At 46.7% G+C, this 21,904-nt stretch overlaps 1 protein-coding gene across 1 annotated transcript in view; it reads left to right on the top strand.

Moving 5' to 3' along the window:
• The window catches only part of NMT1 (N-myristoyltransferase 1), a 221,012-nt gene that overhangs the window by 97,974 nt on the left and 101,134 nt on the right, over nt 1-21,904 (top strand). Inside the window, exons 3-4 of the mRNA XM_069634238.1 lie at nt 18,810-18,954; nt 19,032-19,150. Coding sequence (XP_069490339.1) covers nt 18,810-18,954; nt 19,032-19,150 — 264 coding nt within the window. The remainder of the gene's footprint in view (nt 1-18,809; nt 18,955-19,031; nt 19,151-21,904) is intronic.

Below are 21,904 nucleotides of genomic sequence, written 5' to 3'. Positions count from 1 at the left end.
GCCACCCACGGCGGGCTGGCTTTTCCTTCATTCGTGCCGCAAAAGCCAAAGCGAGCACAGCGGCAGGCATCCATTTCACAAAATGGATGCCCCCATGTGCTATCTTTGAGCTTGAATTGCTCAAAATTTTACATAGGGACTTTGAAAAAAAAAATGCTGTTTTTATTTTTTAATTTTTTTTTTGTTTTTTTTTTAATATGGCCTATCTATTTTTTAAATAAGTTTTGGGCGAACCATTCCTTTAATGCCAATTTCAGTTTCATAATCCTTTCCCTCTGGCACACAACTCCATTACAGCATCAGCCATTCAGGGGAGCCTAGACATGAGCCAAGGGATTACATCATTCCCACTGATTCCTTGAAGAGCATGGGTGTAGTCAAACCTACCCAGCCAATCCAATATATCAAGTTTTGATTCATACATACTCGCTGCTTCTTTGTGCAGGTGGGGCCTCTTGGGACTTGCACACCTAGATGACTCTGGGAGGGAAGTAGATTCAAGAGTCAGTCTTTTCATATCTATTTTATGTTGCATTTCCACAACTCCTTGAGTTTGATGTCTATTGGTTTCAGCCTTAAACTTTTTGAACTCCAACTGTAATCTCATTGTCTCAAGAGAAACCTATTTGGGGCTTAAGGTTGGACCTTGTGGGGTCCCAATGGAAATAGACTGAGGCAAAAGGGCATGCTGTGGCAAAGGGGAGGTAGAGGAGTCTCATGAAGAGAGCACCTGACTCCTCTTGTAGATTGGAGTTCAACTCTAGCTGTTATCATTTTCCACATTACTTGGGATAGTCGGTAGTGCAGGCCTACTAAACAAACCTTGGTGATTCAACAACCTTGCAATTCAGTTCTTTCCTTTTTTACAGGCAGAGTCCTTGCACATATCTTTCAGTTGACCTACTGTCAGAACAATCACGGCTACCTCATTGAAGTTATCCATATTTGACATGTTACATTTGTTTCACTTTTTGATGGAGCGTAGCCCTGTGGCTGGTTTAGTTGGGCACAGGTACAGAAAATACTCTATGTAATAACTCTACACAAATCCTCACCGCTTGCCACCAGTGTTAGGCAAGATTGTATGCAGTAATCCTGTGGGAGACTACACCAGTCTTGTCCGCTTGGTATAGGTAACCCACCTATTGGTATAGGTCCGTACTTGGTAGAGTGACTGAGCAGCCAGGTGTATCTCAAGAGGGGTAAATCGGAGCTGTAGCATCGAAATCCACACCCAAGTATCCAAATAACACTTACACTCAAGATTTTCTAGTAAAATAATTATTTAACGGTCAGTATTAAATAAGCATTCTTTGAAAAGGGCAATGTGCTCAGTACAAATACACTTTAAATATTTTTTCAGAATCCAGGCAAAGCAAGTAGACCCTCTCTTTAGAGATGTTCATACACACTTTCTACACCCTGGGGTGACTTCAATTACTAGGGCAGTATTGGCATTTGTCACTCAATAATAATTTGGCATTTATATAGCGCTACGAACCCTCTGGTATCTGAGCGCTGCTTATTACCCACGGTGTGTGGTGCTCATTTATCGACCTCGAAGGGATGAAAGGCGGAGTTTGGCCCCGCTGGGATTCGGACCTGCCTTAGCAGGCTCTGCACAGATGTCAAAGTGAGCGCTCTACTCGCTGTGCCACTTTGATTGGTAAAAGAGGAAAGGGTAATGGAAGGAAAAGGGGTTAACAGGTTCTCGGAGCATGTGAGCATAGACTAAACCTTTCCCATAAATAGTAGTTTAAAACCAATGTACCACCTATGAGGGATAGTTGGATCAGTCAATGGGTCAGACGAGTCTGGGAGCCAGGACAGCCAAAGTCCATTTCAACAATGTCTAGGGAGCTGAGGCACTTCTTAGATGGCACAAAAGTGTATCACAAAGTTGGAGAGTGTAGAAATCACTGTTGGACCACATGCTGCGAGGGTCATAGCTGAGATCAACTCTTCAAAAAGCAGCTACTGCAAGTCTCGCGTGAGATAATGCAAGCTACAGACAAGAGGCAAGTACCCCTTATTCAGTACGGTACCATGGGTTAGAACGATCCAGCTGACTTCCATTCTCGTTGCAGGGATGATGATCCTGGGTTCCTGGGCCTCCGTCATGGGGACAAGAGGGAGGACCTCTGGAGGACTCCTGCACTGCAGTTTGAAGGTCGGTGGCCGCTACGGGTGCTGTACAGTTCAGCAGCACTTCATGGTTTCAGCTACCAGCAAATAGCAAAACTGTGGATCTTGGACACACTTCACTCTGAGTCCAGCACTCTGCTGAGGTGACTCTAACTTGGGTCCTCTGGAGCTTTGGTCCAGCTTAAAGATGTTGCACTAGACTACAGATTATTTTACCCCCTCCCCCGGCACTCTGTTCCAGCAGCAGCAAAGAAGTACAGCCAGTCGGGGAAGGTCCTCCAGCAAAGTTCGTCTTGGGTTTAGTTGGTCCCACTAACCCAAAGGAAGTCCTCTCCGGAGCTTCTCTAGTTGATTCGGAAAAGCAGTTTCTGCACAGCAGCAGGGCTTCACTGAATAATTAATTGGTCCAGGAGGATGCAGCAAGCTTCTCTTCATGATTCCTTTGTCGTATGTCTCGTCCAGTGGTCGACTGTCTTCAGTCCAAGCAAGAAGCCTGGCCTTTTTATGCAGGTTTTTCCCAATGCACAGCCCAGCTGTCACTCGCACAGCAGGATGTCCTCCAAGGACAGCCAGCCAATCATGGCTGGGTGCATTCAGGTTACCAAGGAGACTACGGACAGGTACAGTGAGTACCACCCTCGCTTCCTGCCCTGCCAGACACACTGGAGCCAGAGGTGGGTTTCAGTACTGAAGCCCTTCAAAGGCAAAACTAACAAACTGGGTTAAACCTGGTTTGGCACGCAGAGTAAAACACAAGAGATGGTGAAAAAAAAAAGACCGGGCCATTTTGACACCATGGTCACCCATGGGTGCTATACTGCAGCTGAGGGCTTCAGCCTGCGGTAGAAAAGCACAATGATGGGGGAGGGAGGGGAATAAAACCACTGCCACCAGCCATTTAAAAGTTGTGAGGGTAACATAAAAAACGTTGCATGAGTAAGTAGAAATGTAGGCAAAGGGGGCTAATGAGTAACACCCAGCACTCCATATAAAATGGGATCTGCTGGACTTACATGGGGGGGGGGGGGAAGGTAACTATCAGTTTCACTTTACTACTCTTGGTAACAGTAGGCCACCCAAGAGAAGGTATTTAAATCTTAAGAGAAATCTACAGGATTCTTCTGTGACACTACACTGAAGGTGCTGTTGCCATACAAAAAGTAGATGCCTATGGAGTTTGTCATTCTCCAAAAACAAAGCATACAGAATCCAAATTGGATCAAAATACGAGGGAGAAAAAGGTCTCACTTGCTCCAGGATAAAAGTCCTAAATTCCAGACAAGAGCTGGGGATATCTATGGTTGAAGGGAATTGGCACAGAAATTAGAATTCTCCCTAGACCGGATTCTTAGAAGTCACGTTGGAATACATCTTGAGATGTCCAGGATCACCCTGCCTCTTACCTCCAACTCAAGCTGCTGCTTCTGTCCCTTGGAGTCTGCGTACAGTTGCTAGTTGTTAACTTGCTGCTTCTATAACACTAGTGACTGGAAGAAATCCTCTGGAACTCTTTGTATTCTGCTGCTTGTCAAGACTTTGAGCCCTCTCCGAACTGCCTTTAGCTAGCTTTGCGTTTTTGGACTTGAAAGACTTGCTGATTGAAGAAGCCCTCTCTAGATCCATGATCTAAGCTAATGTTACACTAATAATTATCTGTTTGCAGAGTAAATGTATTACCTACCATATGTTAGAAACCGCAGGTGTGCTTAATAACCAATATACGATTACATTGTCTTTTCCCTTTCTAATGTTGCTGCAAATGTAACCGCAAACAAACACAAGTGAAAGTATCCTTTGAAGTGGCTTCTCAAGTATTCCGAAGTGTTCTGGCGTAAATGTCTAAAGTATTTAAAGTGATTCTGGTGTGTATATGTGTATATATATTTGAGGCTTGTGGAATCTGCTTGGATCACATGCTGTGCATAGGCCGACATCTAGTGGAAGCTGCGGAGTATTACAGTTTGTTTTTCAAAACTCGAAAATGGGCGTTGACGCAGGGCGTGCCAGTAATACTATCCCTAGTGTGACGTCCACTGTACCCAAGATCCCTCACGCGTCTAGGATCCTCAGATTGTTTTTTTCCGCCACACTGGTCGGAAGCATTTTGCGAGTCCCCTGGCCTTAGCCATACTTTTGCTAAAATATTACATTATTTACATCCTTCCCCATCCCAACGTCGAACTTCGACACTCGACGCCGGCTGGAGAAGAAATCGACCGTCGGCTGCTGCACGACAGATTTGGGCCTCGGCAGGCCTCTGGCCTCGGCCCGGGCCTTGGAAGGCCTCTGGCCTCAGCCCTGCAAGTAGGGAAAGTGGGGGGGGTTGGACATACTCTACACTCTTGGTATATAGGTACACCTTATACATTTCCTACACTTAACAGCCTGCTGCCTCAAGGTGCGTATGGAGGGTACCCCTTTTCAATTCTGCCCCAAGTGCAATCGCAAATACCCTTGGGTCGACAGGCACGCCACGTGCAATCTCCGCTTGCCGAGGGACCACCCCAAAGCGAACTGCAGAGCGTGTAGTAGGTTTGAACCTAAGACACTTAAGGACCGTTCGACGAAGCGTTGGGCCCACCACGCAGGCGGCCATGGCAGCGGAGAGCGCCTTCAGCGACTCCGTACGTTCGGACGGCGAGGGCATTACGGCATCGAAAGGCAGCTGAGTGCAGGTCCCCGACCTCGAAAAGTCGTCCGGCAGGGCGGCTATGGGGAAGACCCCCGGCGACACAAGCGCTTCACACACCACACACACACTAAACACACAAAGTCCAACCGAGACTCGACGACGTCGAGTTCTCGGAAAGAGGCACAAACAGAACGGTCCGATTCGGTGTCCTCTGGGCGTTCTCGGTCGAGATCTCCGCATGACTCCAGGCCATCGTCCACTCTTGCCAAGAGTGCCTCGCTCCCTAGGCTAACAGAAGTTCGATCGTCGGAGGACGAAGATGACTTCCACCCCCAGGCCACGCTCCAGGAGTCGGAGCCCGCAGACAAGATCAGCGCGGCCCCACGCTCGAAGGAGAGGGACTCTACCCCCGATCCTCGACGCCAGGTGTCGAAAACCTCCGCAGCCACTAAAGGACGGGGAAAACACTTTTCCACTCACAGGGAGGGGGGAAAACAGCAGAAGAAGCAGCCTTTGCACTCTTCCAAACCTGTGAAACACGCCACTCCCCCTAAACAGACAGACAAGACCAGGTCTGCTGATATGTCTAAAACCAGCAAATCTACTCAGGATAAATCTCAGACTTGCTGAGTCATTCCCAGTTCCAAAAAATGAGTGAAGACATAGATAGGGTCATGTCAAGGATGTCTTCTTTGGCTGACTTTTACAATAAAAATCCAGACCATTTCCTTACCTATGATCCACAAGGTGCGACACCCTTAGGCTCTAACTATCCTATCCCCCCCCCGAGTAAGAAGCCCGGGTTTGAGACACCAATGAGGTCTACAGACCCCTTCGAGGTACAACCATACTCGCGACCATACTCACTGTATCAAGGAGAGGCTTCCTTTAGTGAGGACCAAGAATTTGGCATGGTAGAAGAGCAAACCGGGACGGGCTACTATGGGGATGATGAGGACCAAGAAGAGGAAGACCCTGAAACCTACAGAGTAGATTTCCCCGGTAGAAAACGAAGCCCCGGTTACCGACTCCCCTGTCGATAACCAACCCCTCCTAAACGAGGTTCTCGCACGTGCAGCAGAACATTTCCATATTGACACCCACGGTCTCCAGGAGGAGAGGGACTTCGCCGAGGAGTTAGTGGGAGAAAGGAGGCCTGTTGCCCAGACCATCCCTATCCTTAAGTCCATTCAGCAAAGAATAGACCTGTCCCTGGTGAACCCGAACCTCACCAGAGCAGTCAATCCCAGGGTTGAAAAACTTTTCAGGGCAGCCCAGTCTGACACCCTCTATATAAGAGGACATCTGAAGCCAGACTCCCTAGTTGTCACTAACACTCGTAAGAGGGCTGGAACACCCTTGTCATCGTTTGAAGCTCCTCCAGACAAAGAGAGCAAAAAACTATATGGTTTCGGCAGGAAAGTAGCCTCAACGTCCGCCTATCAGGCAAGGATTGCAAACTCCACCACCCTGTTGGCCAGCTACAACTGCCATCGGTGGGAAGAAGTCGCGGCACTCCTAGCCTCTGCTCCGGAACCTTTAAAGGGCCAGTTAGCTCGGATTTCCGCAGAGGGTAGAGCAGTCTCTGGTTGCATTTTGAAAGCAACCTTTGACGCCGCGGACAACGCAGGCAGATTGATAGCAGAAGGCACTGTTATCAAGAGACATGCGTGGTTACGGCAGTCTGGTTTTAAGGCAGAAACCCAGGCATCATTGTTGGACAAACCGGTGGAAGCCGCTCTGTTTGGTAAGGCGGTCGAGGACGCACTGAAGAATGCCAAGGACTAATACGAGACACTTAAGTCCCTTGGCCAGTTAACCAATAAACCCCCTAACCAGAGAGGGAATAGTAATTTTCGTCGCCCACGCGGCCAAAATTCCCAGAGAGGATCTAACTATTCCCAGGGGCAGGGTACACAGTGGAACAACAGCCAACAGTCTACCCAGGGTTACGGCAGGGGTAATAGGAGAGGTCGTGGTAAAGGCAGAGGCAGCCCCAGCAAAGGAGCCGGCACGCCTCCACCAAAGCGGTGATGCTCCGTTCAGGGTCCCTTCTCACACAACCCCAGTAGGGGGACGCATTTCCACCTTCACCCAGGCTTGGGAAGGGATCACATCAGACAGATGGGTGCTGTCAACAGTATCCACAGGGTACTGTATAGAACTACGGCAGCGTCCCCGGAACCATCCTCCATGACAGAGTACACTCTTTAGAACATGAGGAGATCGCCATTCTGCTAGAAAAGGACGCGATAGAACTCGTCCCGGGACACCAGGTAAACAAGGGCATTTATTCAACTTACTTCCTTGTGCCAAAGAAAGATTTGACAATGCGCCCAGTATTGGACTTACGGCCTGCCAACAAGTATGTCAAGCCCCAAAAGTTTCGTATGACTACGCTACAAGAGGTAATCACCCTCCTAAAAAAGGGATTACATGGCAACCTTGGATATGAAAGATGCCTATTTTCATATTTCCATGTTCCCAGCGCACAGAAGGTACTTGCGCTTCAAGGTGGACAGTCGGCACTACCAATTCAAGGTACTGCTCTTCGGGATAGCTTCGGCACCAAGGGTATTCACCAAGGTACTGGCGGTGGCGGCTGCACACCTACGCAGGGAGGCAATCCCGGTGTACCCTTATCTGGACGACTGGCTCATAACGGGGGAAACCCCCAGTAATTTGCAGGACATATATTCAAAGGACTATCGACCTCCTCCACGAATTAGGCTTCTCAATCAACGAGAAAGTCAAGCCTGGTGCCAAGCACCTCCAAACAGTTCCTAGGAGCAATCCTAGATACTCAAGAGGGGTTGACCTTTCCTTCAGAGGAAAGAATTCGGAATATACTACTGCAAATTCCGCAATATCAGTCCGGTCACCAAATAACAGTACGCAAAGCAATGCGTTTACTGGGCATGATGGCATCATGTATTTACCTGGTCCCCCATGCGCGCCTGCGTCCCATGCAGGAATGGTTGGCGAAACAGTGGTCTCAGGCAAGTGGTCAGTGGGACGATCTAGTGGTCGTTTCGCCAACACTAGTACAAAGCCTTCACTGGTGGACAAGAGAGAACCTTGCACAGGGAAAACCCTTTTACGATCCCGAAGTACAGGCAGTAGTCACTACCGATGCATGTCTGACGGGGTGGGGAGCTCACCATCTCCACCACACAGCTCAGGGTCCAAGAATCACATCAACCTGCTAGAGCTTCTGGCAGTATGCAGAGCGCTTCAAGCGTTCGAGCCCCACCTACTAAACCTGTCAGTGCAAATCCGGACGGACAGCACAACAGCCATGTTCTACCTGAACAAGCAAAGAGGGACTCGTTCGCCAAATCTGTCCAAGCTTGCCCAGAAAATCTGGATATGGGCACTCAGACGGAACATCTTCCTGTCATCACAACATGTTACAGGGGAGCTCAATTCCCTAGCGGATGCTCTGAGCAGAGACTCCCTCCCAGAGGAACACGAATGGGTTCTACAGAGGCCGTAGAAAAGAAAGTCTTGGACAATGTAGAGGGTCTTGAATTTGATTTGTGCAGCCACGGGGAGCCAGTGAAGGGATTTCAGTGCCAGAGAGATGCAGTCCCCGGGCTTGAGGCCAAGGATAAGTCTTGTGGTTCAGTTGGATGAGTTGCGGAGGGCGCAGGGAGGTTGAGGAAGAGGCTGTTGAAGTAGTCCAACCTGGAGAGAATGGGACTCTGGAGACAGTGAGTTGCTAAGGGAAAGTGAGAAAAGGTAGTGCCTCTAAAGAGGTGTAGTTGATAATTAGCCTTTTTTTTTTTTAAATGTGAGGGGAGAGGATGGAGTTGAAGATGACTCCAAGGTTTTTGGGCCCCACAGGTGGTGGGGTAGGTGCAGTGCCAAGGGAGGCTGGCCAGAGTAAAAGTGAGGAAAGCAGGAGCTGATGTCCCAATGCATCTGTTTTGCTGGCATTGAGACACAGGCTGTTTGCAGCACACCATGACTGAATAGCGCACATACAGTCGGATATGGAACAGGAAGAACGTGCCAGGGCAGCCATGTAGCTGTTGAACAACCAGGGGGGGGATGGGTTAGAACCCTGGGAAACGCCTCAGGTTGAGAGGGTGATAGTTGAGAAAAAGGTAGCAAGTTCGACCTGGGATGGGCGGTCTGAGAGAGGTCACCCAAGCCAGTGCCTGACCTGCTATACCCAAGGTGTCATGAAGCTATGAGATCAGGATTGTTGTGGTTAGCCATGTCAAAGGTGAAGGAGAGGATCAAGAGAATCCCCATCTGCGGGGGGCGGGCGAGGTGCATGGGACAGTGCCCCCACCACCATGAGGGTGGTTAGAGGGATAGTACTGGATGGAGGAGTCAAGGTCGTGGGACAGAAGGGTGAGGCCAAGGAATCTGAACAGAGGAGCGTAAAGGTGTAGTGGGCAAGGGGGCCTGCGTAGAGGATGAAGGCACAGTGGCAAGTGAGTCTGGCCGGAGGGGGAGGTAAGATTAAAGAGGTGAGGGAGGAGCCTATCGAAGAGAAGGTTGGGTGGAGGACCCTGAACCATGATTGTCCATTGAAATGGACATTAATGATGACTCTAGAAATGGTGAAGAGGTCAAGGAGGACTTTGCAGCGAGTGGCACAATTAATGGGAGAAGAGGCGATTGGGAGAGGAGACTGACCATGTAGCGAGTCCATAGGTCAGGTGAGTTTACGCAAAGGATGTCGGTTTCTCTGCGGACGCCTTGACATGGCTTTCTGCAATAAGGCCTGGGTTGGAGCTCAGGGTGTCTTGTTTCTTCTTCCCAGATTTAGTGATAGAAGGATGGATGATTGTGAAACAGTTGGTGAGGCTAGGAGAGATGGCGACATGGTAGGCAGAACAGGGGCGGGGTAAGACACTTGCCAGGCTGAAGCGCTAATGCACTTGGACAAGGGGGGGGAGGGGGCAGCGGTGAGGAGACAGTGGGAGGTGTGCCTTCTGGGGGCACAAACATCTGCAAAGCACAATCAACATTTGCTGTCCAGCAGGGCAGATGAGATGCAGTACACTAGACGGGCTAAATTCAACTTTCGGACATGCACGGTGACCCCATCCGTTACTGTCGGGGCTAGATAAGAACAGATCCAGTAAAGTGAGAGGTAGTCCGACCCAGTGCAGAGGGAAGGATTTGAGAGCTAGTAAAATGAGCTGACCTTCAAGAGTACTTCGAAGTACATTTGTCACCGTGTGACCAGGGAACATGGTGGTTTCTGGGTGGGGTGTAGGAGAGGACCCCAAGAGACCCAGCAAGACCTGGCCAGACCGCAGACGGGGTGCAGACTGGACCCTTAGGAGTGGGCATTTGAGCAGGGGGCCGGCTGAAGCCTGCCAGTGCCGGGTTGGTGGTGTCCAGATCCCAGCTGGCCAATAGGGCATGTAGGAGGCACACTGAAGGCACTGAGTGTCCTCAATGCTCACATGAAGCTGGCGGCCATCTTGAAAGGCACATGGATTGCCCCAAATAATGCAGCAGAAAAAGCCAAATATGGACTACATCGGAGCCATGAGGCGCTGCAACTTCCAAAAGCAATTTAGCTGACCTTAAGCTGTGGCATTCTTGCAATGGTATATTTTATTTGTTTGGAACACAGCTTTTTAAAATTGTAATCCTATTCTCAGTTTATCCATCGTTTGTTCAATGCTACTGTTAGGCAAGATTGTATGCAGTACCCTTAGGGTGCACCACAACAACCCTGACCTCCTGGCAATAGCAACCCAACCTTTGGTATAAGTCTGTACTACACAGGTTGGTAGTGTGGACGAGTAGCCAGGTTTTACCTCGAGAGGGGTCAATGTGACCTGTAGGGGAGTTGCACAGAGATTCACAGTGACACAAACACTTCCATAAAGGGTTTTCTTGATAAGAGTTAATAATTTATTTACCAGTCAGTTAATGTAAGACTGCTTCAGAAGGGAGCACTGTAAAACGCCACATAAATATACTTCAAAACTATACACTCTCGTTCAGAATCAGTAACTACCCATTTGGGATGGCATACAGCAGAGACCTACACCCACAGGTGACTTCAATAGCTAGGGTGCTGTTGACATTTAATGCATTGCTGTTGGTATTCAGAACTGGTTTAAGAGCAAGTCAAAGGAAAAGGTTATTAGAGCATACACGATACCACAATTATTCTTAAGTAGGCAAATACTTTCAGATCCCCCAATAAGAGTCATTCAGTGAACAGGCTAAGCCAAAGTCAATAGGCAGAAGTATATAGGCGCTGAAGCACTTCTTTGCAGGTAAGTAGAAAAGTCTTTGCACAATGTTTCTGAAGTCTTTGCAGAAAAATGTTAATCCATGTAGGGACACAAGCTGACTTGTGAGTAGTAGAAGAGGAGATGCAAGCAACTACAGCAAGAGGTAAGTTCTCTTAGACTTTGTACAATACCTTCTAAATAGAAGAAAAGATGCAGCAGATGACTCCTGTTCATGTGCAGCTCTGCAGATCTCAATGTTCTGGGCCTCAGTCGTGGGAACATGAGGAGGACGTCGGGGGGGGGGGGGGGCGCCTTGGGACACTCCTGCACTGGGACGGTCAAAACTTGCAACCGGCAAACTTCACTTTCAGTGGTTGTTTGGCGTTTCAGCTTCTACCACAAATAGCCACACTGACGTTCCTGGCTGTCGCGATGGACTTTCCTTGCTTCTGGGGTCCCGCATTCTGTTAAGAGGGGGGGGGGGTCTCGGGCTCAGTCAGTCCTGCTTCCTGGGAGTCTGGAGGATCTTCCTGGAGCTCTTGGCCAGCTTAAAAGCAAAGCACACAATCTGGTGTTCCTCTCCCTGGCTATACGGTTTCCAGCAGCAACTCTGTGGAAATTCAGCCAGCTCCGAGATGGATGTCCAGGTTGCTTACTTTGGAGTTGATTGGTCTCACCAACTCAAGGGGAGAAGTCCTTGCAGGGGCTTCTTTCGATGCGAACTTGGTGTTTCGGCACTGCAGCAGGGTTTCACTGGGCAAACCAACGGTCTAAGAGTTGCAGCAGGCGTCTGTCCGTCTTCAAGTTCTTCGTCCAGTGGTCGACTCCCTTTTATTCAGTTCTCTCCCTTTCATTTTCATTCCAGCCTATCTGTCAGTCACCCAGCAGGGTGGGTGTTGTTGCAGGACAGTCAGCTGGCCAATCATCAGAGTGCATTTGGTTCTCCTAGGAGACTAAGCACAGGGAGTTTCGAGCACCTCCTTACCCCAGACACCCTCGAGCCAGAGGCAGGCTTCACTCGTGAATCCCACCAAAGGCAAAGCGACCAAACCTGGTTTGGTGCGCAGAGTAAATCTCGAAGGACCTTTCCACAAAGAAATGACGACAAAAAACGCAGCCCGCAGTAAATGCACACCATGGTAACAGCCATTCAGTGAGAAAAGGTTAACATACAAATGAAGCTTGACAAAAGGGGATACTAGGTAATTCCTCAGCACCCTATTGTAAGATAGTGTGTGCTGGGTCTAGAAAGTTACAAATGTAAGTCAATTTCACTTTACTGGTCTGGGAAACAGTTTATCTCAGAGAAGGTATTTGGGAAATCTGAAAGACTTCCCTGTGACACTGCACTGAAGGTGCTGTGACACAATGTAAAAGATGCCTATGGAGTTTATCAGGCTCCATAACCAAAAAGAAATACAATGCTCAAAAATCACATTAAAATGCACGAGAGTGTGGGGAAAAAATGGTCGCTCTCTCTCCAGGTTAAAAAAAATCAAGTCCTCAAAATCCAGCAAAGTTGCTGGGGGACCCTGAGGTAGAGGGAATTGCTACACTTCTAAGAATTCTCCCTAACAGCTATCAAGAATGGTCTCGCATAGATTGGCAATTTATTTTCACTGGGGCCTAAATCCTAATTCTGTATTCTCTTATCGGTGTAAAGAGTTGGGGAGATTTAAAACTTTTTGTCCACACAATATCTGGTGGTATCTTAGTCTGTCTGGAAGTATGAAAAACCTCTTGACCATATAGCAAGGAAGGGATCACTTTTATCCTGTAAAAATTAAATAAGCGTAAGTAATAAATCTACAGGTATCTTTGGTTTAATCTCCATTTGTGCTGCAAGATGCTTTGCCTCATCTTTTAGTCTCCTGTTAAACAGGGTCAGATTTGGGGAAGCATCTACATTAAAACCCAGATAACCTGATCGGTTGGCACCAAAGGTACTTTATAAATCTTCCAACTATACCCATATGGTTTTGTGGTTTCTAGCAAAACCTATGCTAGTTTTTACAAGGATCAATCTTTAACTCATTGGAGGATGCAAATGCAGCGGTAGCGTAAGCTGCTGTAGACCCAAAAGGATCAGATTGTCTGCACAGGTCCGCCAATAAATGGATAAATAGGTATGTTTATTTTTAAAAACTGCAGGTGCCAACATGTCCCCTAGATCCGCAAGATAAAGATTGAACATGTTGGGTGCGAGGACACACCCATGGAGGAGTTCTTTGTGTGTTGTGAAGCTGCCAGCAAAGCAATGTTTACGTGTTGCAGGCTTGAGTGAAATCAACAGAGGAGATATGTTCCGTACTTCACCCAAGCATTTTCCTGCACAGCTCTTGATGAAGCCATTGAGGTCCCATGCCTTTATTGCACCCAGTTTGATACCTTCTTAGCCCCCCAGTCAAGTACGTCCACAACTCTGGACAATGGAAGCAAAATGTTTACTTCCAGTGTCTGCAGGGCTATAGCACACTAGTGCAGTGGGTTTAAACAATTGCCCTTGTGTATCAAAATAATTATCAAGCATTTCTACATTTTAGGGATGCATTCGGTTATCAATATGCTCTCAAAAAGTAATAACGGAATGCTTGCCATTTAGGGCCAGGGGCTCGAATTAGATTAATTTCTAATCTGTTTTTCAATGTCATCCATATCAAATTTTTAGGGTACAGGGTAACTCTGGTCTATAAATGCCAAAGAAATGTCTTCCAAGCTTCCTCTGATAACCGGATTGTACTGACAATAATTTTTAGTTGAGGACAATAATTTGCAATATGCGGTCTCCATCTTTCTGGATTAAAAGATGCTGATATCCTTTATGCCAGTTTTTATAGGGTTGGCGGAGATGTCGTGCTTTATTTAAACCTTTCCACTCTTGAAGTTGTAATTTTTTTTATTTTTTTGGGTGTTATGATCATTACTGGAGATGAATCTTAAATCCATCAGGTAATCGCGATGGTTGAATTCTCAAATATCTCTGTGAATCAGGGATCTTCTTAGCAGTTTCTGCTGAGGTTAATTGACAGGGTTATTAACTGTTGCCTGGTCCTATTTCTTTTTAATTATTTATTTTCATTTATTTTTTTTCCCCTCAAATTTAAAAGTGCCACTAATCCTATTGTGGTCATTAACAGCAGTATCCGAGTTATTAAGATCATAGCACCTTCAGAACAATGAAGGAGACATTAACAGGTAGGCTATACACAGATGATTTGTCCATGTATGTACCTGTTACCTCTGACATTCCCATTAGGAATGAGCCGGTTCCAGTCGTTCAAACTTTCAAACTTTTCCCCATATTTAAATTTATTAGACTTTCTGGCAAGGAGTTTAATTCGCCCCCAGCAGAACTACAATCTGACTTAAAATCATCACCAATTATGGTAGCCTTTCCATCATTGTCTTCTATAATTTCGGTAAACCGAATCAACTCCCAAGTGTTAAGGAGGCTGAATTCCAATACAAGTAGCCGATCAGGATTCTGGACTGGGGGGTATACCTTTTTAAGATTAATTTATTGCTTGGAGCTCTTGGTGTACGTTTCAATAAGGCAACAGTATGAATAGCTATAAGAAGGCCGCTCGATGGCTGCCCCCATAGATGTCATTGCATTTTGCTGAAAAACTATATAACCATCTACAACTATTGTTTGTAACCAAAAGTCTTGTAAGATGATGCTGTGTATTGAGAACCCTTCCCACTCAATCATTTGAAACTGTTAAAAACCCCTCCAGTTCCAAGAGTACTGTCCCTTTTTCCACTACATGCTTTTGTTTAAGGCCTGTGCCACTGTTAACAGTCTTGAGTCATTTGCAAGGTTTCCAGGTAAGCCATGAATCAAGATTTATGTCTCTAGAAGTTAGTAGACGGACGTAGGATTTCATGAAATAGTTCATATATTTGTTCGTTTTTTTTTTTTCTATCGCATTATTTGAATGCATAAGATGTTGAGGGCAGTCCTTTTTAGCAACATTATTGGTGCCATACGTCTTCTTTTTTTTTTTATTACAATGACTGATGTCAGTTATCCAGTATAATTTGGCAGGGTTGATTGGACACAGGTGGTAGTGAATCAGTTATCGCCGTTTGAGTATCTGCTTAGCGGACGAATGTCCCATGGTGTTTCTCTTTCAGCTGAAGCAACACTCCATTAGATGTAGCTGGTACATTGTGGTGCGAGGTCTCCACATGTGGCTGCTCGTGCCCTCCCAAATTGGATAGATTGGTCACGTTTGTTGAGGTGGTAATACGTGATAAAGTCCAAGAGTTTATGTGCACGTACAATCAACAACCACCTTGACCAGTACACAAAGCCCTAGGGGCTGCCTCTTCAGTATGAATGCTCCTGAAAAATGTGATTGTGCTTTGCTTATTTGATGTAGCTTTTTTTCATTTTTTTAAAAAAGACATTTCATTTTGTACTTTTTAGTGTCTTTAGGCTGCGTAGCAGACATCTCTATCGTTTTTATGAACTGACAAGATCTCAATCACCTCACTTGCCTCAGAGTATGGTAGCTTGACTTCTCATCTCCCTTACAAAATCTCAGGGTCCTCTAGCAGGTCTGACAATAGAGCGCTTAAATATAGAGCCAACCTGGTGTTAGGCAAGACTGTATGTAGTAACCCTGTGGGAGACTACACCAGCCTTATCCTCTTGGCAATAGGTAACCCAACCTTCGGTATGAGTCTGTACTACACAAGTTGGGAGTGACTGAGCAGTCAGGCTTAACTGAAGAGGGGTCAATGTGAGCTGTAGGATAGTTTCACAGTGACAAGTATTCAAATAACTTGTACTCCAGGTTTCTTGATATTGACTATTTTAAGTCAGTTTTAAAATAAGCCTCCTTTAGAAGGGAGCAATTGGTAACAATAAAAATACACTTCAAAATACACTCCTTCAGTTCATTAAAGTAAGTAGATATCCTTTTGGGATGGCACACAGATTTTGCTACACCCTGGGGTGACTTCAATAGTTGGGACACTGTGGACATTAATGTATCACTTTTCACACCTAACTGGTTATGTGGCAAAAAAGGAAAAGGTTTTGGAAGGAAACAATGGGTTCTCAAACGGGTAAGCACATTTGAACCCCCCCCCCCCCTTGCAATGTAGATGAACCCTTTCTCAGCTATACAAGAAAGGCAAGTATGACTTTTTTTTTTTTTAGAGGGATAGTTAAAACGCAGTCGGAGGTTAGTCTTCAGGGAGCCAGGACAGCCAATGTCGCTTGAGCAAAGTCTAGGGGAGCGGAGTCACTTCTTGAAGGTAAGTTGAGTCTTGCACAAAGTTATAGTTTTGTTGAAAAAGAAATCACTGTTGGGCCACAAGCAGAGAGGCTTGTGAAGGGCAAAGCTGCATGCAACTCTGCAAAGGGCAGCCAATACAAGTCTCAACTGTGAGCAAGCAGTTACACATAACAAGAGGGAAGTACCCCTTAGTTCACAGTGCCTTAGGTCTGAAGAAAGGGTTCCAGCTGGCTTCTGTTCCTGTTGTAGTCTGGCAGAGCCTGTTGTTCCTGGGCCTCAGTCGTGGTGACAAGAGAGGGCGTCTGGGGACTCTGCACTTCTATTCGAAGGTCGGCAGTAACAATAGACAAAGTTCAGATCCGCGGCAGAGCAGGTTCTTGGACATTTTATGGACTTTCCTTGCTTCTGGGGTCCAGCACTCTGTTGTGGCTCAGGCTTGGTTAGCCCTGCTTCGAGGGAGTCTGGAGTATCTGCAGCTCTGGTCCGGCTTTAAAACGATGCACTTGAATCTGGTGTTCCTGTCCCCTGGCACTCTGTTCCTGCAGCAGCAATGGAAGTACAGCCAACCGAGGGTTTCCAGTCGAGTTAGCCCTGGGGTCAATTGGCCCCACCAACCCAATGGGAGAAGTCCTTTGCAGGGCTTCTTTAGTTTAGGTAAAGGTTCAGCTCTGCAGCAGGGCTTCACTGGGCAAACCAACGGTCCCAAGTTGCAGCAAGCTTCTCTTCCAAGTAATTCTTCGAATTCCTTCATCCAGTTGTCGACTCTGCCTTTCTTGCAAAGACATTGCCTTTTATGCATTTCTCTCCCGTTAATTTGCTGCCAAGCTGTCCCTCACAAAGCAGGGTGGCTGTCCTCCAAGGACAGCCAGCTGGCCAATCACCTTTGGGTGCATTCCTGTAACCAAGGAAACTAAGCACAGGGAGTTTTGGGCACCTCCTTTGCTGCCTGCCCTCCTAACATGCTGGAGCCAGAGGCGGGCTTCACCAGTGAATCCCGCCAAAGACCAAATTGGTTTGGTGCACAGAGTACATCTCAAGAAGGACCTTTTCATCAAGAGATGATGAAAAAAAGACTGGGGCCATTTTGACAAAATGGGCACCCATCGTTGCTATACTGCAGCTGCAAACGTAGCCCGTGGTAGAAAACGCGGAATGGTTTGGAAAAAGTAAACCACTGCCACCAGCCATTGATTGTAGAAATGGTAACCTAAAAATGTTACATGAGAAGATAGACAAGGGGGATACTAAGTAACCCCTCCAGCACCTTATTGTAACATGGTGTGTGCTGGGTCTATAAAGGGTAAAATGTGAGTAGTCCATTTCACTTTACTACTCTTGGAAACAGTAGTTATCCAAGAGAAGGTATTTAAACATCAGCAGAAATCCAAACGATTTCTCTCTGACACTGCACTGGGGGTGTTGTATGCCACAATGTAAACCGATGATACCTATGGAGTTTGTCAGACTCCAAAACCAAAAGAAACTGTTCAAATCAAGAAATATTCATGAGTGTGCAAAAGAGGTCTAAGGTAGAAGCAAATTGGCACATTTCTGAGAATTCTCCTTAACAACCATTTCCTGCTTCAGCTTTATATCACTTAGCCTGGGTATGTGATCTTAATTCTACTTCAATGTTGTATAATAAAACGAGTAACACCATATTTAGGGCTGAATTGAACGGCAAGCCAGTTTTACATTGTCTAGCTCCCGTAAAGTATGGTTTTAAGTTAGGTGGCGAATCTGAGCTTACTGAGGAGAGCGAATCTACCTTTCTAGTTTTGTCAAGAAGTGTGACCTGTCCATGCTCACAGGAGTATGTCCACAGCGGCCGTTCTTGAGGATATCCACTGAGGCCGGATTGCTCAAGTTCTGTTCGCTCGGTTGCGACTGCCAGATTTAAAAGGCTCACATTGTTTCTTCTTTGAGCTGGTAATTTTACACTGGATGCATGCTGTACTGATGTACTCTACCAATCTCTAGGGTCGAAAATCAGTTGAATAATCTTCCAACTGGAAGACGTTTAGGGTTTCTTTTTTTGTCCCATTAGTTGAGTAATTGTGCATAAGGGTGTTGCAAGTCGGTTTCTAGAGAACTTCCTGTTGGATCATATAGGACTATGGAGGTTGAGGGCGAAGCCACATGAGCAGGCTTCAGTCTTGTCTACTTTAGTCAACGGAACAACTCTATCTGCCAGCTAATTTGAGAATACTGTCTCTTCACTCATTTTAGGGTGCAGAGTGGGGAGGACAATAGTAAGCAATCGTGGGGGGGCAGATTTACTTATCGTGCACAAGTGTTCTTTGTAAAAGCTCCACTCCCCCTTGCCCCCCCCCTCCTCCAATCCCCCCCACTGCCTCCAACTGCAGCACTCAAAGGGTTTTTCATTCCGGCAGTGTAACGCTCAATGGTGCTCTCCCGGGTACAACAGTCGGTCTCCAAAATGATCCGTCAACAAGAACAGCAACTTCTCTAACTGCTGCACTCTGTTTTATTACGTTTTCATCTCCTGACAACATGCAGACCAGTTCTATCTTTATTTATTATTTTTTTTTTCTTGTTCATTCCCAGGTAAACGCTTTGCCAGCGGAGAGAATTCAGGAGATACAGAAAGCCATTGAGCTGTTCTCGGTAGGCCAGGGGCCAGCAAAAACCATGGAGGAGGCCACAAAGAGGAGCTACCAATTCTGGGACACACAGCCTGTTCCCAAACTAGGTCAGAACCGCTTCTTCTAATTTTCTTGTATGGCAATATATATATTTTTTAAATAACCTGTGCATCGTTTCTTCCAGGTGAAGTAGTGAATACACATGGTCCCATTGAGCCTGACAAGGATCACATTCGTCAGGAGCCATACACTCTTCCTCAGGGCTTCATGTGGGATGCCTTGGACCTTGGAGATAAAGCGGTGGTAAGTTGTTGGCTATCTTAGATGGCGTCATGGTGCAGATGAGATTTTGGGAGGCTATAGCCTAGCTCATCAGATGGGATTTTGGGAGGCTATAGCCTAGCTGCATCTGGCAGTCTGTTGTGTTTGAAGAAGTTAATGCAGCAACAGTGTCCTTTTTGCGTTTCTGCATGTGGAGGTCTGGTTGGCTATTCAGGCATCGTTCAGTTAAGTATTTAAGACTTATGTGTCAAAACGAGTCTATCATCCTCTTAACCAACTCTCCTGGCAGATGTTCAGAAAGTGAAGTTTTGATTTCTTTTAAAATTGTGAAATGTGGTTTTTAAAGCAGTTTACAGGCCTCTGACGTTTTTGTCAGTTTTCAGTGGCTTTCCTTTTTGATTTGAAATTTCTCTGTAATGGATGATTCTTGAAATCTTACATGTGAGACTCGGTTCAGAGGTCAGTCCATATTTTATGTACAGGAATAACCAGTTTGTTGACTGAGGTCATCTTTTCAGTTCTGCTGTGAATAAGGCTTGAAGTGTATGATATTCCACTAAATGATTACAAAACATTGTAGTTGACACGACCAAAGGTGTCGCCAAGAATTGAAGGGAAAAGCAAGGGACTGGTAAAGGGCTTCTGGTGCAGGGAATGGGGTGAAGAGTCCAAGAGTATGACAGTTCTGAGCATCAGATTTTAAACCTGGCAGAAGGAGATTGCTGTGAATTAAGTGTTTTGCTTTCTCTTCCACTTGAATCATTGCTGCTTGTCTAATTATTTTATTTAAAATGCGCTGTTGCATCACATGGTGTTTCAAGGCGCATCAAGACAAGGGGTGGGGGGGGGGGACACAGACACAACAAACGTTCCTACTAGGCCTTGAGGCATTTGGATCGTGCTAAACTAAAAGTAAAGGGGGGGAAGAGGTTGCATAGTGCAAGTGGACAAGTATAACACCGTGCAAGGCTGGCGGGGAATCGGTGGGGGGGATGAAAATTGGGAAAATTGACAAATGGTCCTACTAGGCAAAGGGACATTCGGATCGTGGAAGTGCTGTTACATTAAGTGCAAAGGGAACGGGGGCAACAACGCAAGGTAGACATTTGGAGAGAGTGAAAATTGGTAACACCTCACCACAGGTGCAGGGGGCAACATCAATATGCAGGGACAGGTCGGTTATGCATGAGTCCAAGAATGGTAGTGGCTGGTAGGTGCAGTGCATAAAAGCAATTATCCATGTAAAAAACGGTAGGTGGCAGTTGAAATTAAAGCACTGGAGGGCTGGAAGAGTCAAACTGTAGCGGCAGGCAGGTAAGAGTCTCGTGCTCACACCAGAGAAAATGCAACCTGCTAGGGAAGAAAGGCCCAAGTCAATCTTGTAAGGATAACCAGTTTTAATCTCGTGCGCAGATGAGGGCAACAGCAAAGAACTCTGCTGCCAAGAACATTATGCCAAAAAGAGGTACGAGCAGAAACATTTAAGGCAAAAACATCATCCTAATGACTCAATACATATGGTAACAACCCGTGTGGCTGATTGGATGCACCCTATACAGGTGCTGCCTCTATCCATATGGGGTGGTAGTCTATTGGTCCCGTCCCAATCCGGCCATCTTCCATCACGTGGGTGCTACAGGGTTCATCTTCTCACATCGAAGGTCTGACAACAAATGAATTCTACTCCTACTATACAACTTGTTTATCACTCATTCCGTACACTTTGCAGGCTTCAAAAAGGACATACAGTAAGTTCCAGGGCACTCTAATTTTCACCTGCACATTTCACTCTATCCCTCCATGCTAGCTGACTCGAAGGTCTCCACCCTCATTTTGAACTATAATTTATCCCTCTCGGCACCTCTCAATATAAATTACACGATTGCTGCAACGATGCATCTTGTCTGTCCTCTTTGAACATTTCAGGACTTGTTACTTTGGGGTTGATGGCCAAAGGGAACCTGGTGTTATGGAATTCCGGTAGCTTAGGGTTTAGTCAGTTATATGGGCTATAACTCGTAGTCACTCGGGGAATGGGCTGGGTCATGTGTTGGCCAATGTGAGATCCCATGCCCATTAGGCGCTGGCCTCTGATCGTGGCCTTATTAGGGCACTTTCCTCTTGTATTTGTTTTTATGTAGCGCTCTTTTCCCACTTGTGTGGCCTCAATGCGCTTCATCCTTGGTTGAACTCCCTTGGAGACCGTAGTCCATGTGGTTGGAAAATTCTAGTGGGTATAGTCTAGGGGATGCGTGTGTGTGTATATGTAGCCATTCTAGCACTTCGGTGGCTGGCAAGGCTCGACCTGGCAGCCCAAGAGGTTGGACACATGGGTGAGTGCTGTTGAGGGTTAGAGATAGATTGCTATTGAGTCTGTCGGGCCACCTATACCAAATTCCTTTCGAGTGGTGGTTGCTGTATGCTAGTGGTAGATGTGTTGAGGTACGTCAGGTGTTTCAGTCTGGACTGCCAGTTGTGCACTAGGCCGGATGTGCTTAGCTGTAGGTGTATTTTATCGTGCATGGATGCTTGGCCGTGCCTGTGCCTGTGTCCGTGCGAGATCGGGTTTTACTCTGTGCGCCAAACCATGCTCAACCCTTTTGTTCGTTTGGCGAGCCTCAGTGCTGAAACCTGCCTCTGGCTCCAGTGTCTTGCAGGACAGGAAGCGAGAGAGATGCCCGAAACTCCCTGTCCAGACTCCTTGGTAACCCCACACTGCTGTGAGTGACAGCTAGGCTGTGCATGAATGGGAGAACCCTGCATAAAAGTAGAGGC

The sequence above is a fragment of the Ambystoma mexicanum genome, chromosome 13 (assembly GCF_040938575.1).
Source record: "Ambystoma mexicanum isolate Mex_15411 chromosome 13, UKY_AmexF1_1, whole genome shotgun sequence".
Classification (NCBI taxonomy): domain Eukaryota; kingdom Metazoa; phylum Chordata; class Amphibia; order Caudata; family Ambystomatidae; genus Ambystoma; species Ambystoma mexicanum.
The sequence above is the reverse complement of the archived record's forward strand: the minus strand, read 5'-3'. Positions and strand labels throughout refer to the sequence as shown.